The sequence below is a fragment of the Sinocyclocheilus rhinocerous genome, unplaced genomic scaffold, assembly GCF_001515625.1.
Source record: "Sinocyclocheilus rhinocerous isolate Xijiao unplaced genomic scaffold, SAMN03320098_v1.1 scaffold1176, whole genome shotgun sequence".
Classification (NCBI taxonomy): Eukaryota; Metazoa; Chordata; class Actinopteri; order Cypriniformes; family Cyprinidae; genus Sinocyclocheilus; species Sinocyclocheilus rhinocerous.
The window spans coordinates 220138-238917 of record NW_015659925.1 but is presented as its reverse complement, the minus strand read 5'-3'; the positions used below and the strand labels follow the sequence as shown (position 1 = coordinate 238917).

Here is an 18780-nt window from a genome sequence, read left to right as displayed (position 1 = left end):
AGCTATTTGAATTCTACACAGAATGCTATATTTTATAGCAATATGGATGAGATTGTGGCTGGCATACCCTGTCAAATGCGGCTTTACGGAGCTCAACGCCTCTGTACGGCTCTAGCTCAAGCTGAAGCTGTGATATAAACTAACGCTATTGGCTATTTTAAAAAGGGGCGGGGCTGTCTTCCTGTTTCAGTTAAAATGACGTCAACACATAGAGTAACGCTGCATGTTTCTAAGCATTTCAGGGGACCTTTAAGTTAGTAGCTTCAAAAATTGCACTTTGTGAGTTCATTCAGCTGGACATTCTGTCATAAGGTCTTTTGTAATCTCTAGTGATTACAAAGGCTGGTCCTGTTTACATCATGCTGCGGCTGAGGGATACACACAGACAATGAAAATCCTCCTGGCAGCAAATGTCAAACTTCTGGACGAAACAAATGAGGATGGGGTAAGCAGCGTAAAAAATCCTAAACAACTGTGGAGCACAATCAGTTTGAGAAATACAATTACTAAGCCATAGGAAAACAACTGAACAAGATCCCCCCAAAAATTAACATAGTCTCACAAATGCAGTTCTTTTGGACTTTCTATTCATCAAATGATCCTGAAAAACAATGTATTACACACAAAAATAGTAATATTAATATTAAAATATTAATTGTTTTTAAACATTTATAGTAATAATAAATGTTACTTGAGCACCAAATCAGCATAATTAGAATGATTTCTGAAGAAGCATGTAACTCTGAAGACTGGAGTAATGGCTGCTGAAAAGTCAGCTTTACCATCAAAGGAATAAACTACATATATTTTAAAATATATTAAAATAGAAAACACTTGTACATTCGAATAATATTTCACAGTATTATTCTTTACACTGTTTTTTGATCAAAGAAATGCAGCCTTGCTGAAAGAGTCTTTTTCAAGAATGTATTTTTATAGTAAAAGTAATAATTTTACTATGCTGTAATTTTAAAGTAATTATTGTCCTTTGTGATTATAATTGAATGAAACTGCTTCTTAATAACGTGTATGCTTTAACAGAACACAGCCCTTCACATAGCTGCACAAGCGGGACATGTAGGTGCTGTTTTGCTGTTATTGGACAGGGGAGCTGAAATCACTCTCAACAATGCTGACAACTCTTTTTTACATGAAGCTGTGCGTAATGAGAAAAAAGATGTAGTGAATGCTGTCATTGAAAGCGAGAGGTAAGAAGCCATCCACATTCAAAATGACCAGTATTAATTTTAATATAAAAAAAGTAACTTGGAAATTCAGATTAATAATAATATATGAATTAATATTGTCAAATTGTTGCAATGTTCATTTTATGGTTATTTTCTGTTTTTCTTAGCTAGAAAAAACAAAAAAGGTGTAAGATTCAGTGTAGGATTTTTAATGGAACAAAATGAGAGTATTGATTGAGGGGCTATCTTTGCAAAACTCAAAAGAGATTTTTTTTTTTTTTTTAAACCTATATTGTTTTTCTCCTCTGCAGTCTGCCAATGATTGACAAAGCTATATTAATTCTCTGCAGGTGTGGCGAGGCAATAAAGTCATTTAAAGCATCATCCCGCTGTCCTGTGATAGACATCATAGAGTTCCTCCCAGAGTCTTTTAAGGTCTGTAAATTAACTTCCCACCTTATTAAAATCTGTATTTTTTTTATTATAAAAATCTTTGACATGAAACCCTTCTCTCTTCTGAACAGCACCTTCTGGACCGGTGTATTTTAGAATCTGATCATGATGCCAACAGTCCGGATTATCATGTAAGTTTTGCACAAATGTGCAAAAAGTTGCATTAAAACTATTAATAATTGTTCAATGTTGTTGGCAGATCAAGTATGGTTTTCAATGGCTTCAGGCTCCAATACAGTCAATGAAGTATGCTAAAGCAGACAAAGCAATGAAGTGCCAACCTTTAGCAGCTATGAACGTAAGTCCCCTTAATATATATATATATATATACATTCAGTAAAAAACATAAAAAATGGAATGTTAATAACTGTAAATTATAAGGTGACGATCTTTTTTCACTTACAGTCATCTCTTACAACTCTTAGACATTTCACTTACATCTTTTTCACTTACAGTGAAATTTACAGTTTCAAAACTGTCAATTTAAAAGTATTTTACTGTAAAATCATGTCATGTTCCTTTTTTTTTAGTATGGGAAACTTTTATAGTAAGGGAACTTTTCTGTTTTTAACAAATCATTTCTACAGTCTTTAAAATTGCATGTAGAACAGGCTACGTTTCTGCAAGGCAGCCATATTTTATCAAAACAATGGATTGTGTATTAAAGGTTAAAAAAAATTAAAATATAATCATTGTTTCTAGTGATATCTGACTTTTAGACCCCATTGTACACTATGCATTCTTAAATACAAAGCTCCTATTCTTTTTGCATCCTAAAACAGTGTGAGAATAAATTGTAACTCTTGTACCACACTAGGCCATGGTGCGATACAACCGTCTGGAGCTCCTCACTCACCCCGTGAGCCAAAAATATCTGGAGATGAAGTGGTATGTAAAAGATGTGCTGTAACAGTTCTTGTCAAGATGTTTAAACTTACTATGATATGCTAATGTCTAAAGTCAGTTGTTTTTTATGTCCTATACAATACAGTCACTGCATTTTACTTTAGTGCACATGGTTAAAAATATCAGCGTTACAGTGTTAACATCACTTCAAACAAATAGATTGATTTGCATAAGCATTTGAATATCCTACTGAAACTGTGTTTTATTCGGACAGGAAGGCGTATGGAAGCAAGGTTCATTTGCTGAACCTGGCTGTCTACCTGCTTGGCTTGTTGCCCCTCACATACCTCATCCTCAATCTGAGACCGAAGCAGGACGTTTTTGGAAACAACACATCTGTCATCATGGTGCCCGTATCTTTTAGAGAGGTAGACAGCCTCTATTCAGAGTTCTCTGGCATCTTGTAGGGAAGAGATGAGCTCAAGAGTTGAAGTGAACACAATGTAGAGTGTAATTCCTGTAATGTGTGGAACAAATGACAGCTGGAGACGAAAGTTATAGGAAGCTAGAGATTACGGTTTTATAAAGTTTTAAATATGGATGTGGAGTACTTTTTATGATGGATGAATGCACTTTAATTTGCTTCAAAATCTCAACCACCATTCACTGCCGTTATAAAGCTTGGAAGAGCTAGGACATGTTTTAATACAACTCCGATTGTATTCGTCTGAAAGAAGAAAGTCATATACACCTAGGATGGCTTGAGGGTGAGTAAATCGTGGAGTAATTTAGATTTTTAGGCTAAACTATCCCTTTAATGATGACATAATTTTAATTTTTAGATAAACTAGTTCTTTAAAAAGACTTTGGCATTATTTAGAGGAATAGTTCACCCAAAGATAAAAAAAAATGTTCTCACCCTCAAGATGTGTTTGCTGCTTAATCAGAACAGATTTGGAGAAATTGATCATTGTCATGTCAATGGATCCTCTGCAGTGAATGGGTGCCGTCAGAATGAACGTTCAAACAGCTAATTAAAACATCACAATAAATATTCCACATGACTCCAGTGCAGCGGTTAATGTCTTGTGAGGTGAAAAACGTTGTTTCTAATGAACAAATGCATCAATAAGATGTTTTCAACTTCAAACTGTTGCTTCTGGTTAAAATAATTCTGACGGCACCCATTCACTACAGAGGATTCATTGGTGAGCAAGCAATGTAATTCTAAATTTCTCCTAATCTCTTCTGATGAAGAAACATTTTTTATTCCTTTTGAATCATATATCAACAATGTCATCTCAGACCTTATTCATCATTATATGGGGGGTCAAAAGGACCCATGGTTTTTGTTGTCAAGTTGGCCTAATTTGTTATGCAAATACAAGCCAATTATTCAAGCTATCATTCATAATTACATGCATATCCATTCACATTTGCATTCACTTCCTTTTATCCTTGTCCATGTCCTGTTACCTAATTTAATGAGTGTCATTATGAACTGAATGGCATTCATCAACTTCCCCTTTATTAATCAGCTCCAAGGTTATAATCCCCATGAAATTAAGTATGTCTAATCTTGTATGCATATTACCATTTATATTTTGAGAAATGGCACACGATACTCATATTGGCATTATTATTATCCATATTTGAGTGTGAGGAACATGCACACACCATAGCAGAGATCTTAATTAAGCACAATATACTAGTTGGGTTATGAATGAAAAGTGATACAATCATTATGTTAATGTAATTAATTTGGTGATAATGTTGTAATGACACTCTCTCTCTCTCTCTCTCTCTGTCTCTTTTTATCTCCATCCAGCAAAAAAGTTTAATCTCAGTCTGTATAATCATGGTGCTTGTCTTTAATGTGTATTCCGTTTGCAAAGAGCTGGTGCAGTTGGCTCAGCAGGTAATAGTTATGTCATCACTTCCCATGATGCATCCACTATAAATTCCTCTCATACTACAACACAGACTCTCAGCAGAGGGCAATCAAACCATCACTAATCATGAATGTCATGATGCAAATTAAACACACATGCCTTTGCTGTGGGGATTCCCTTGCAGGGCTCTAAGCCTTCCAGCCAAGTGATTTAGCTATAAAAACACAGCTCAGATTTTGCATGCATTGCAGTATGTACTCTATTGTTCTATTTGCCACTGGCGAGGGTATTCAAATTGCACTATGTTTGGTACCTAAAGGTGATTTTATTTAACTCCTCATGTCTTTTACATTACAGCGAATAAATTACTTCATGGACTTCTCTAACCCTGCTGACTGGGGTGCAGCTATTAGCTCTTTAGTCTTTGTCATTCCCATGTGCTTCAATCTAGAGAACACTTGGCAATGGGAGGCTGGAGCTTTCGCCATTCTGACTTCATGGATCGCCTTCCTGCTCTACTTTCAGAGGTTTAGTTTTAGTGGCCTTCCTAGAATTTTAATATGAACAAGTCACATTTTCTACTTGTACGGATTTATCTCAAATAAATTATATTTACTAGGGGTGCCAATCAATTCAAATTTCTAATAAAATAAATTACAGTACATGATAAGCTGATTAATAAAATGAAGTACTATAAATTGTATTTAGTGTGTATGCTGTAAGAAATGCACAATATATATTGATACTATATTATCAGCCTTTATTTGAGATTTTTATAAATGTATCCATATGAGTCGATATTTGATTTTGTGCATATTCATTTTTCCTATTTTTTAAATTTCGTATACACTACTGTTCGGAAGTTTGGAGTCAAAGATTTTTAGTTTTTTTAATGCTTTTGACACTTATGCTCACCAATGTTGCATTTACTTGATTTAAAATGCAGTAAAAATAGTAATATTGTTAAATCTTATTACAATTGAAAGGTATTAGTACAATTGAAAGTTTTTCTATTTTAATATACAGTGTTTTATTATGTCATTAATTCATTTGCTGCAAAGCTAAATTTTCAGCAGCCATTACTCCAGTCTTCAGTGTCATATGATCCTTCAGAAATCATTCTAATTATGCTTATTTGGTGCTAAAGAATGTTTCTTGTTATTATCAATGTTGGTATATTTTTTGTGGAAACCATTATTTGCAATAGTAAAGAAATTTATAATTTTACAAAAGATTTCTGTCACTTTTCACCAATTGAATGCATCCTTGCTTAATAAAAGCATTTGTTCAATTCTAAATTAAAATAAAATAAATAAATAAATAAAAAATAATTTAAAAAAATCTTTCTGACACCAAACTTTTACCTTTTGGCATAATCTAACACTCACTTAAAAGAAATCTTTAGAAAAAGTAATAATTTAATAACACTGAAATGCAATCTTTCGCAAATCTAAAAATTTATTTTCACACTGTACTATAAAATAAATTTTCATGTTGTGAATACATTACAATGTTGTGATTAATAAAGTCACTTTTGGCATTTAATTATTTAATTTTTGTATTTATTTCATAAATAAATCAATTCTCATATGCCCTTTTCACACGGCAGGTTTGAGAGAATTGGAATCTACGTGGTGATGTTTGGTGGAATCATTAGGACCCTGTTGTGCATCATGATTCTCTTTATCTTCCTCTTACTCGCATTTGGATTGGCCTTCTACGCTTTGATGCTCCACCAGGTAAGTCCAAACAGAGGGATCATATCAACCCAGCACGACAGACCTGTCAAGTCTTGGCAAATCGGTGCGGTTTGATAATGATGTTTACTGTTTGCTGCTTTCGACAGGATGAGTTCAGCTCCATCAGCCTTGCGTTAGCCCAGACGTTTGTGATGACAGTGGGAGAGCTGAATTACCAGAGCACATTTCTGAACGCTTATGAAAATGGCCGCATGGCGTTCCCTGGAGTCACCTATTTTATTTTTGTGATCTTTGTGCTCCTCATGCCTATTCTTCTCATGAACTTAATGGTAGGACACTCAACACTGGCCTGCTGGAAGCCAGCTATTATTGTTAGTGATGACTGCAATATGTTAGGACATATTAGGCTTATTTGTCTAAATTATGTTGCAGATTGGTTTGGCAGTAGGAGACATCGCAGAGGTACAGAGAAATGCAGAGTTGAAGAGGATAGCCATGCAGGTGAGCAGACTACATTGACTACAGCTAATACCTCTAATTGATGTAAATTTTTAGCAGTATTTTGCTAAATTGTTTTACAAAACCTAGTAATGGAGATTTTGAGTTTTTAAATTTGTGATTTTAAAACATTTACTTGGTAGTGTACTTTCAAAGTTGACAAAGTTAACTAAGGAATAAACTACTGTTCAAAAGTTTGGGGTCAGATTTTTCTTTCTTTAAAAAAAATAAATAAATAATAATAATAACAATTTTATTCAGCAAGGATGCATTAAATTGATCAAAAGTGACTGAAGACATTTATAATGTCACATAAGATTTGAACTTTTGAACTTTCTATTCATCAAAGAATCCTGAAAAAAATAATCCACAAAAATACAATGAACAAAATTATAAACGCAACACTTTTGTTTTTGCCACCATTTTTCATGAGCTGAACTCAAAGATCTAAGACTTTTTCTATGTACACAAAAGGCCTATTTCTCTCAAATATTGTTCACAAATCTGTCTAAATCTGTGTTAGTGAGCACTTCTCCTTTGCCAAGACAATCCATCCACCTCACAGGTGTGGCATACCAAGATGCTGATTAGACAGCATGATCATTGCACAGGTGTGCCTTAGGCTGGCCACAAGAAAAGGCCACTCTAAAATGTGCAGTTTTACTGTATTGGGAGGTCCGGGGGGGTCCGAAAACCAGTCAGTATCTGGTGTGACCACCATTGGCCTCACGCAGTGCAACACATCTCCTTCGCATAGAGTTGATCAGGTTGTTGATTGTGGCCTGTGGAATGTTGGTCCACTCCTCTTCAATGGCTGTGCGAAGTTGCTGGATATTGGCAGGAACTGGAACACGCTGTCGTATACGCCGATCCAGAGCATCCCAAACATGCTCAATGGGTGACATGTCCGGTGAGTATGCTGGCCATGCAAGAACTGGGATGTTTTCAGCTTCCAGGAATTGTGTACAGATCCTTGCAACATGGGGCCGTGCATTATCATGCTGCAACATGAGGTGATGGTCGTGGATGAATGGCACAACAATGGGCCTCAGGATCTCGTCACGGTATCTCTGTGCATTCAAAATGCCATCAATAAAATTAAAACTGTACATTTTAGAGTGGCCTTTTATTGTGGCCAGCCTAAGGCACACCTGTGCAATTATCATGCTGTCTAATCAGCATCTTGATGTGCCACACCTGTGAGGTGGATGGATTGTCTTGGCAAAGGAGAAGTGCTCACTAACACAGATTTAGACAGATTTGTGAACAATATTTGAGAGAAATAGGCCTTTTGTGTACATAGAAAAAGTCTTAGATCTTTGAGTTCAGCTCATGAAAAATGGGGGCAAAAACAAAAGTGTTGCGTTTATAATTTTGCTCAGTGTATTAAGCAACACAACTGTTTTTAACATTGATAACAATAGGAAATGTTTCTTGAGCAGCAAATCTGCATTAGAATGATTTGGCACTGAAGACTGGAGTAATGGCTGCTGAAAATTCAGCTTTGCTATCACATATATAAATAAATAACATTTTAAAATACATTAAAATAGAAAACAGTTATTTAAATTGTAATAATATTTCACAATATTACTTTTTTTTTACTGTATTTTTGATCAAAATGCAGTCTTGATGAGCATAAGAGACTTGAAAGCATCTTACTGACCCCAAAATTTGCATTTAAAACTTACTTTATATAACTAAAATATTATTGGTATTAAAATATTGTAATGATAAAATATTAATGGCTCTGAAGCGCATCCAAATTTTAGTCCAATCAAACATTCTTTAGAACGAGAACGTCCCTCCCCCTACTGCCACCAGCGTCTGACTACCAGTGGCAAGTAGAAAATCAGGATTCACAGTTGTGGCACAAATTATTGACTAAAAAAACATGTCCCACCCCAAACTTACTGTTTCAAAATGAAAAGCACCAACACAGGAAAAATAACTCTTATCAGTAAAAGTACAAGTAGTGCATCACGTTACTCAAGAAAGCACTTCATTACAGATAGATCTTCACACTGCCCTTGAGGAGAAGCTACCTTACTGGTTCCTGAAGCGTGTGGACAAACCAACTATCACCATCTATCCCAATAAATGCAAGGTTTGTCTATCAACAATTGTTATTACTATTCTGGTCACACATGAACTTTTGATAAAATTCTGTAAAAAACATTTTTTCAAACAATAAAGACATTTGGGTGAATATAAATTTTTAATGACAATCATTTGTTATACAGAAAGTGCTGATGCAGGCACTCATTGAGGGCGAGATCCAAAACAGAGTTCGCACCCGTCTGAACCTCTGTTCACGGCAAGGAGGACCTCTGGAGAGAGAGCTGCACAAACAGAAGAACAGGTGATCTCTTTGTACTACCACCGCTGTTTTGGGTTTACTCAGGAACACCAACTTTGAGCAACAAAAAGGGTTTGATTTTAAAAGTGAGCAGAAACTTATGTTGTAGTGTGAACTTTTTAGAAAAGATTTCTATTTCTCCATTTATTGAACATCACAATAAAAAATTAGAAGGTTTATCAGCCTTTTTATGCAATAATGTGCCTATAAAACCATCTGTCAGAATAAAAGGGCCAAAACTGTACCTTCAGAAGTACAACAGCTTGTCACTGGGACATTAAGGTACCTCTGTACCTTTTAACAACATTCAAAAGTATATTTGTACCTAAACTACCTTTAAAGGATATATATTAGTATTTTAAGATGTATTAAAGGTACATTTAAGTGTACATTTTGAGTGTACAGTGCCAAGCTGTTAAACAACTTTTCTGAAACCTCTACAAAACATTTGGAGCATAATCCTTATTTTATTTTAATGTAATGTAATGTAATGTAATGTTGTTATGTTACGTTACGTTACGTTACGTTACGTTGCGTTGTTTATTTATTTATTTATTTATTTATTTAGAGTGTGTGTGTGTGTCTGTGTGTGTGTGTACTTGGAAATAATGCACTAAAAACTTAAAATCTAACCAGGTGGATACATGTAAGTGATAATAAAGCTGATGTGGGTTGTTTTAAAATCGGAACACTGGAAACCAGGGTTATTATCATGAACTAAAATCATTAAAAACACATTTAAAATAAACATAAACTAAAATAAAATATTTTGCGAACTTGAGCTAGTAAAGCAATATTTCTCATTTTTGTTTAGTTTAAGCTGAATTACTAAAATGACTAGATAACCTAAAACTTAAAAACTATATAGATGTATTCAATATATGTATATACACCAAAAAAGTACTAAAACTTTAGTAATATATCAATGATACTAAAATAGCACTGCCACAAAACCTTTCAGACTTGTGGGAGAGCAGCCTCTAGTGTTCATTAGCTATAATGCACCATCAACTAAACATTCATATTCATAAAGCAAATTCCTTTGAATTTTCATTTAAAAGTTTTTAGCAATTCAAATATGAATGGCACACAGCTCTAATTCCCATATCTCACCTACCTTACTTTTTAGAGCGTTTCAGATAATGTGATTTATTACATATCATTTTCAAAATAATATTTGAAATACAGTCTGCTCATAATTTCATAACAAAAACAGTGGCATGCGGTTGCATCAGTTAACATGTACTTGTATTTTTATTCTCATCTATTTAAGCCTATGTAAGTTGTCAGACATACAACATAGACTGCATTTGATCCACTCTTCCCTTCAGGTTGAAAGCGATGTCCTGTATGCTGGAGAAACAGCATAACCTGCTCAAGCTGATCATCCAGAAGATGGAAATCACTTCTGAGGCTGATGAATACGACGGCCCACATAACCCTAGAGCTCTGAAACAGCCCACTTCCTCCTCATCTCAGAAGTCAAAGTGGGTCCCGCTGCTGCAAGCTATTAAGGCAAAGAAGTGATATTAGAGATGATGACATCATGTGTAAATATAAGCCAAATAACTTTTGTTGTGCTATATTTTGTTGTGATTTAGTATATTAATTTTAGCTGTTCTTCTTATCTGATTAAGTGTAATTGTGTAATCATAAATTCATAGTGTATTTAGAAGGCTACACTAATAATATATAAGTCAGTCTATTTAATCCACTTAAAGTTTGTAATGAACTCTGAAGAGAAGTGTTTGAATGATATCTAGTGCTTTAATACATAATGAAGATCTTATAGCATCAATACTGAAGATGAGAAAAGCATTTAGAATTAATGCACTGAGAAGCTCCTAATGCAAACTTAAAGACTTCAAACTCTGTGATGCATCACATATAGATTTATCTCACCGATCGGTCCACATTTGTTCTCAACGAGTAGAAAAAATAGCATGTGAATTTCATCTGGCCTCATGCCCGGATGTAGTAACCCTGAGATGCTTTGTCATACCAAACACTAATTTCAAAGTAGTTGAAGCCGAAGGAGAGCACAAGTGTGTAACCCTCATTTTTGGGTCTCTTTTAGTCCATTTTTTAGTATATCCACCACTACATCATGATGAGATTCCCATGAAAGCTGCATTTAATAAAACCATCTTGTTGATCAGATTGTCAATGGTGATTTCACAGACTTAAACAAGTCACTCAAGCTGGGAGTAGATTAAGACATGCAACTGCATGGCCAGAACACTGTAAAAATCACTTTGTGATTTTGCATGGACATCATGGGATGTAGTAAATTCGATGACAAGGATCACAATATCCAGATGGAATAGATTTGCTTTAGATGTGGTCACTTTAAGCAATGCTAAACCTATATCTTTATTGCAGTACATGTGTTTGATGCATGAAAAACCAAAATAGAAATTTTTAAGAAAATAAATGAAATGCAATATATTGTGTTCAAGCCACCTCAGTTCTTCGAGTCTCAATTTTTCTGACATTGAACCCCAGTCAGCTGTTCGTAGGCTTTGGAGGCAAATAAGAGAAAAACAACAATTCTCATCTGTCATCTGGTCAGTATTTCACAGCATTAGGAGTTTACAGAGCCCAGATACATCACTTCCTCCTCCAAAGGGTAAGCAGCATTTCTCACACCCACCACTCAGAGCTCAGCTAGACGGATATAAAAAGATCTCAGTCACAGAGCATTCACATCATTCCATATCACAGATTTGATCAGCAGATCCATCCATCTAGATAGCCTTGCAAGATATCAAGACATTTTGCAATGTTTGAAAAAAAACATTTGAAAAAAAAAAAAAATCCAGGGCATTTCAGTCCAAAATTGTGAAATATGTTTTATATATATATATCAGAAATAAAAACAATAAGTTTAACTTTGTATAAAGAAAAAAATACATTATTTGCATGCAAATTAAGTATATTTCCAGCTAATTCACTACCTAAATTAAAGATTTATGTATTTAGAGTTAGGATTAGTATTCAAGCATTTCCATAATGAAAATGTGTTTGTTCAGTTCTGCAATGCTCATCTGATACTAATAATATTAAAAAGTTAATAATAAATAAAAGTTAGGAATAATTAAGATTATCATAAGAGAGTCTCTTTTTCGCACCCAAGTTTCATTATTTTAATTAAAAATGTTGTAAAAGCAGTAATTATAACAATTTAAAATAACTTTGTTCTATATGAATATATTTTAAAATGTAATTTATTCCTGTGATGCAAAGCTGAATTTGCAGCAGGCTCTACTTCAGTCTTCAGTGTCACATGATCCTTCAGAAATTATTATAATATGCCTATTTGCTGCTCACCAAACATTTATTAATATTATAATGAAAAAAAAAATCTTTTTTTCTGTACAGTAACGAAAATCCTTAAAAGAAGCATCCATTTTTTAAAAGCAAAATCTAACTACTTATTTCCATTGATTTTAAGGTAAGGTATGATCTGGACATGTTCTTAGGTTTTGTGAGATTCTCTCCCATCAAAGTCAGGCTGGAACTGGGAGCAAATGGATAGTTCACTCTTCAGCTACTTATATCATTCAATTAAATGTGCTTGATTCAATGCAGGGGGAGGCTTGACTCAAATGGGGGCGTATTGATTTTCCCTAATGGCTGTTTTGATGCTGTTACATGCCATTTGTTTTATACTGCAGCTGTGAGAGCGTGGTGACCATGGGAACCAGGGGAGGAGAGTGGGCATAGCTGATGTCATAGTCCTGCACCTGTCCCGCTTACTCATTCACACAAAACAGAGGGAGAGAAAGAAGGAAAAGAGCCACTGCCCACGCTACAACCATTAATACGCTTACCGACAGACAACTGCACATTTCTCATGTTAGCTCTGACTTAAAACAACGTGGGCAGCATTGTTCCCATGTAATTAGTCCCTCTGTGGAAGTTTGGGAAAGATGTGCTTACACGGTTGTTTAAAGCAGAGATTAGTGTTAAAATGCTAAGGTGCCCCTGTTGCTGCTTCACATACATTTGTTTGCTTACACTTCATACTAAGGCATCTCGATCCTGCAGATTTTCCCTCAAAGAGGTGTAGTTTTTAGTTTAAATCATTGCAAGCTCAGAGCAACAGGTTCCCATATGTGACCCTGGACCACAAAACCAGTCGTACGTCGCTGGGATATATTTGTAGCAATAGCCAAAAATACATTGTATGGGTCAAAATTATCGATTTTTCTTTTATGCCAAAAATCATTAGGATATTAAGTAAAGATCATGTTCCATGAAGATATTTTGTAAATTTTCTACTGTAAATATATCAAAACTTAATTTTTGATTAGTAATATGCATTGCTAAGAACTTCATTTGGAAAACTTTAAAGATGATTTTCTCAATATTTAGATTTTTTAGCTCCCTCAGATTCCAGATTTTCAAATAGTTGTATCTCGGCCAAATATTGTCCTATTCTAACAAACCACACATCGATGGAAAACTTATTTATTCAGCTTTCAGATGATGCACAAATCTCAATTTCGAAAAATTGACCCTTATGGTTTTGGTCTGGTTTTGTGGTCCAGGGTCACATATTATTTTATTTTCATGTAAAACAGTTTAGACCTGCTATAGTTAAAAAACATGTGAATGTGTCCTTTAAGGCTCATCCTGGAAGAAAATGCAGGTCACTGAACTCGCTACTGTGCCTTATGCAATATGCATCTCTAGATTTATAGAGATTCTTACCATTCATAAAGGCTATAAAAATTATAAGCCTTTTTTCCACCAATGGGCAGAACGGTTCTCATTGCGAAACATCCCAGTTTCTTTTTCCACTGTGGTGCTGTGAAATTAGAATTATGGTGCAGCCACATTTTCTGTTGTTCGGTCTGTTTTCATGTGCAAAATCCAGACATTTGGAATCAATGTGAGTGGGAATTTCACGTGAAGGCGAAGGATTTCCTCTTGCAGATTTCACAACGGGTTCAATTTGGTCACATGTATTTGATGCAGTCACCAACAGTTTGAAAATGGCTTGTGACTCACAAAGCTGTGCTTCATACTTCGCTACACTATTGACAATACTCAGTGGACCATTTTCCTGCAGAATTTCGCTAATGCAGCCACACCTTCACGGTAGGTCCATTGTCAAAGTTTTTTCAAACCAAGCAGCTTTCTGTTGGTCAGCATGGCAAATCTGCATGACTGTTGCTAAATCTGTGTACGAAATTCCAGATTGCACAGATTCCTATTGCAAACACTGGATTTTACCTGCAAAATTTCATTGAGCTACGGTGTTACGGCCGACTCACAACAAAAAAGGAAACAAAAACAAAATCTCGATATGAATAAAGTTTATTACCTAATTCTAGGGGTTTCACACAATATAACAATGTATATTATATGCCAATTGTAAAATCCAAAAATGACAACACACGACAGATCCCGTTCGATTGAGGTAACTAGAGGCCAGCCGAAACTCCGTACCAAAACCTGTCCATGCCTGTAATAGAAACACTTATATGCACCTCCCCATTTGAATCACGTGTTTCTCAGCTCTCCTGCCACCTACAAGAAAGCCAAAAAAACTAAACAAAAACAAAAAGAAAATACACACCATAACAAACGGTAACTGTCACTTTAGAGTGTAAGTTGTCTTGGAGAAACAAGAGCAGTGGTGTAATTACAGTACAGTAATTAGTTACTGTACTTAAGTATCTTTTTGGCTACTTTGTATTTTCACTGAATATCGAAATATTAGAAACTTTTACTCTCTACTTGACTACATTTTTTGAATAAGTATATGTACTCTTTATTCCAATACATTTGTGATGAGTAATATAATTACTCATTACATTTTGCAGGGCACATAACTTCTTTTGCAGCAATTTCTTTCTGCTACAAAGGAAGTGATATCGCCATCTACAGGGCATTGAAGGGCATTAATAACGAATAACATTTTTACTTTAACTTTAAAACAGAGCACTCATGCGTGAGATGCTGAACAAGCAGTAAGAGACGTCTGTCTAAAACATGTTTACCTGTAGAAAACTATTGAAAATGGTACACAAAAAGGTGTTCTGTGTGAATGGGCTCTTACAGTAAGAATGGATATCTTAAATTCCAGAGAGCAAGAAGCATAAACTGTTTATTGTAGGTTGTTCCAAAGCTGTCTTGGCATGAACCCTCTGCAAAAATGGAGCATGCGACTCAGCTGTGCTTTTGGATAATTGTTGGCTGAGGGTGACCGCTGTAATATAAAATCTTAATTTCACACTCATTAGGCGGGAATGAAAACTCGTACATATCGAGTTTACTGAGAGATATTGTGAGTTGCTGAGAAAATTTCAGCTGTGGGAAATTTGGTTTTATGGTTTAGGAAATTTTGCTCTTCATGTATGGACATATAAAAGATACCCGTATTGCATACATGTCTTGTGCAGAGATATACAGATACATTTTAATGCATTGTGTAATCTTATCCAGGTAATGCTATTAGGGATGTGGCTTAGGAAGGTATCTCTTCTTTATGGTCTGGTGGTATTTAAAGAGTCCAAACTTAAATGGGAAGAGGTCCTCATATGCATGTCTAACCAACATGTGTTTAATCATACATTCTGTATAATGCTGAAAATTATTTAATTTATATGCCAAAATAGCTATGGCCCTCTTTGAAGTGTCATTCAATTGCCAATATGAGCAGGCCCAATAGAACAGTTACACTGAAGATGCAGTCATACAAAGTTTCCTATAACACAGCTGAACTGACATCTGCCAAGTATAATGAAATAAAAATCATTTTAATTTACCAAGAATGTGCAATGCTTACATGTTTCTGTATGATAAGAGAGACAAATGGGAGCACAATGTGATCATGTGAAAAATGTCAACATGTGTATTTCTCCTTCACCCACAGGGTCCCAGCGATTGCCCCCCATCCTGCAGATGTAATGTAAAGTGCTGACAGCTGTGGCCAATGTGCAGCGAGCGTGTGTGAGAGCGCTCTAACCAAGCAGAAACCCAATACCTCTGTGAAATGGCCAGTGGATTAAGAACGTTTGATAAGCCTTCAGACATTTCTATTTGCTTAAGAGCATGTGGGAAAAAGCATTTAAGTGGACCGTGGGTGACCACTGAACTGAAGAAATAAGAAACTTAAGTTTTTCACAATATTTTCACTAAATATTTCAATTGAATTATGGATATGTTGGTTTGGAGAATGCCTTTTAATTTGATTCAATACATTTATTATATATTTTATATTTATTATTCTTTACTTATAAGCTATTCATTTTATTGTTTATTAAATTAATAAATGTAATGTAAAGTAAAAAGTAAAAGTAATGATTATTAATTATTAAAAAAAACAGATTTAAACATATTTCCATGATTAAAGCTGATTTATTGAATATTTTACTTTATACATTTAATAATAAAAAAAAATTATTTGCATACATTTAGAATCAAAATGAAATTATTTAATTTAAATGAGTATTTAGTTTGCATTAAACACTTAATGATAAATATTTAATTATGTGTGTGTGTGTGTGTGTGTGTGTGTGTGTGTGCGCGCATTTATTGTGCATGTATTCAGAATTTTAAATAAATATTGAATATATTATTTGCACATATACCTCTTATGCCAAATTTAATAACAAAAATACAGTAAAAGTAATAATATTGTAAAATATTATTACAATCTCAAATAACAGTTTTCTATATTAATATATTTTCACATTTAATTTATTCCTGTAAAGCTGCATTTTCATCAACTTTATTTCAGCCATTGCTCCAGTCTTCAGTGTCACATGATCCTTCAGAAATCATTCTAATATGCTGATTTGGTGCTCAATTATTAATAGTAGTTTGTATTGTTATAATGTTGAAAACAGCCTTTGCTGCTTAAATTTTTATAGAAACCGTGATACATTTTTTTTCCATAATTCTTTGAATAATAGAAAGTTCAGTGAACAGCATTTATGAAACAGAAATATTTCACAACATTATAAATGTCTTTACTGTCACTTTTCATCTATTTAATGTGTCTTGCTGAATAACAGTATTTATTAATAAATTAAAAAAAACACTCTTACCCCAATATTTTGAATAGTAGTGTGTTACGGTATCCACAAAATATTAAGCAACAACACTGATAATAAAAATAAATGTTTCTTGAGTACTGAATCAGTGTATTAGAATGATTTCTGAGGGATTGTGTGATTATTATGGTTAAATTATTATTTAATAAATAGCAACAAATAACCAGATCTGCAAGCTGTTTTATGTGGTGTAGTTAAAAATCTCATGGCGTTAGTTCATGGCAGATTCCATAGATTCATACTGCATATGCTGTCAGTGCCACTGTGTAAAGTCGTCTTTCCAAATGTTAGATGGGGAAAGGGGGAGGAGAAATGCTTGATCCAGAGTGACCCTGCCAAACCCAAACCTTAAATGTGCTTGGTACACCACAGAACAAGCTCTGAGATGCTCAGTGAAGACGGGCAGAAGATACAGTCTGCTTGGTCTACTTGACAATTTTAACAACTATTTACATTCAGAAGATGCTGATTGACTTTAACTAATGGCCTTGTATTGATGCGCCTTTTTTGCCTGGGCTTCTTTTACAGAGATCTAAAATTAAGGCAGCACCTGTTGCTCTGAATCTACAGCAAGGCCGCTGAATATCATATACGATTGAAAAGCAGGAAATCGAGTTCTTTGCTCTGAAGCAGTTGCAGTCCAGATGTCCACGGGTTCGGTGAGTGATCCTGAAGATCTCCAGGAGCTGTCAATCACTCACATGGACACACGTTGTCTAGAAGACTCAGAAGACGAGTTTAGTATCGATGACAGTCTGAAAGCAAAGACCAAACAACCTCGAGCTGCTTCCAACAACAACAAGCAACAAATGAAGATGGTGAAGGATGGCAGACAGCCTCATAGAAATGCAGCTAACGCCAGAGAGAGGGCACGCATGAGGGTTCTGAGTAAAGCGTTCTCGAGGCTGAAGACCAGCCTGCCGTGGGTACCGGCAGACACCAAACTGTCAAAGCTGGACACGCTGCGTCTGGCATCCAGCTACATTTCGCACCTCAGACAGCTCTTGCAAGAGGACAGATATGAGAACAGCTTTGTGCATCCTGTAAACTTGGTATGAGTGAGTGTTGTCTGAGTTTATCACAGGATTTTATACACTTCCATCTGGTCGAGAAGATTTATTGTTCAGTATTACTGGTAAAATACATAATCTATATTCAATTTTGTAAACATATAAAATATATACTATTAACTAAAAAGTAAGGCACTCACATTGAACAAAGTTTACAAAGAGTGACTGGTTTGTCCTTGTTTTTTTGTTTTTTTTTGTTCATCGCTGTTGTTGTAATGTATTGGGAAGCCAGAATGCGTATCCATTGACAGAAACATACATTAGCCGAACTTTGTCTGTTCTGTGTTGTTATTTTTAACAAGCCATATTACAGATGCATTGTCAGATTTAAGTTGAACCGCGGTGCAAGTGTGTGCCGAACCGTGGGTGGAGAACGGTACGATTCGATTTTTTACCGAGAACCGTTACACCCCTAAAATATATATAGTATTTTCTTTTTAATATTCTGTATTAAATATAAATTTTACATTTTTATAAATATTAATAAATATAGATAATACGGAACAGTACATATTTTATTTACAGCACATATACTGTATTAACTGTATTAAATATATAGTTTATCATTTTATTTATTTATAATGTAATTTCAATTATCATATATCATTTATATTGTTAAACTGAAGTACATTTGTTTATATATATATATATATATATATATGTGTGTGTGTGTGTGTGTGTGTGTATGTATTACTTAGTTTATTAA

General features: G+C 34.6%; 2 protein-coding genes across 2 annotated transcripts in view; both read left to right on the top strand.

Moving 5' to 3' along the window:
• LOC107724420 (transient receptor potential cation channel subfamily A member 1-like) overlaps positions 1-10462 on the top strand; it is a 30439-nt gene extending 19977 nt beyond the window's left edge. Inside the window, exons 13-27 of the mRNA XM_016533345.1 lie at positions 331-445; positions 1042-1208; positions 1538-1622; positions 1712-1771; positions 1840-1938; positions 2458-2528; positions 2761-2914; positions 4315-4404; positions 4736-4905; positions 5988-6117; positions 6225-6407; positions 6511-6579; positions 8588-8683; positions 8820-8938; positions 10267-10462. Of these exons, the coding sequence (XP_016388831.1) occupies positions 331-445; positions 1042-1208; positions 1538-1622; positions 1712-1771; positions 1840-1938; positions 2458-2528; positions 2761-2914; positions 4315-4404; positions 4736-4905; positions 5988-6117; positions 6225-6407; positions 6511-6579; positions 8588-8683; positions 8820-8938; positions 10267-10462 (1804 nt within the window). The remainder of the gene's footprint in view (positions 1-330; positions 446-1041; positions 1209-1537; positions 1623-1711; positions 1772-1839; positions 1939-2457; positions 2529-2760; positions 2915-4314; positions 4405-4735; positions 4906-5987; positions 6118-6224; positions 6408-6510; positions 6580-8587; positions 8684-8819; positions 8939-10266) is intronic.
• Positions 10463-17648: 7186 nt separating this feature from the next.
• The window catches only part of LOC107724421 (transcription factor 21-like), a 3118-nt gene continuing 1986 nt past the window's right edge, over positions 17649-18780 (top strand). The window contains exon 1 of the mRNA XM_016533346.1: positions 17649-18056. Coding sequence (XP_016388832.1) covers positions 17649-18056 — 408 coding nt within the window. The remainder of the gene's footprint in view (positions 18057-18780) is intronic.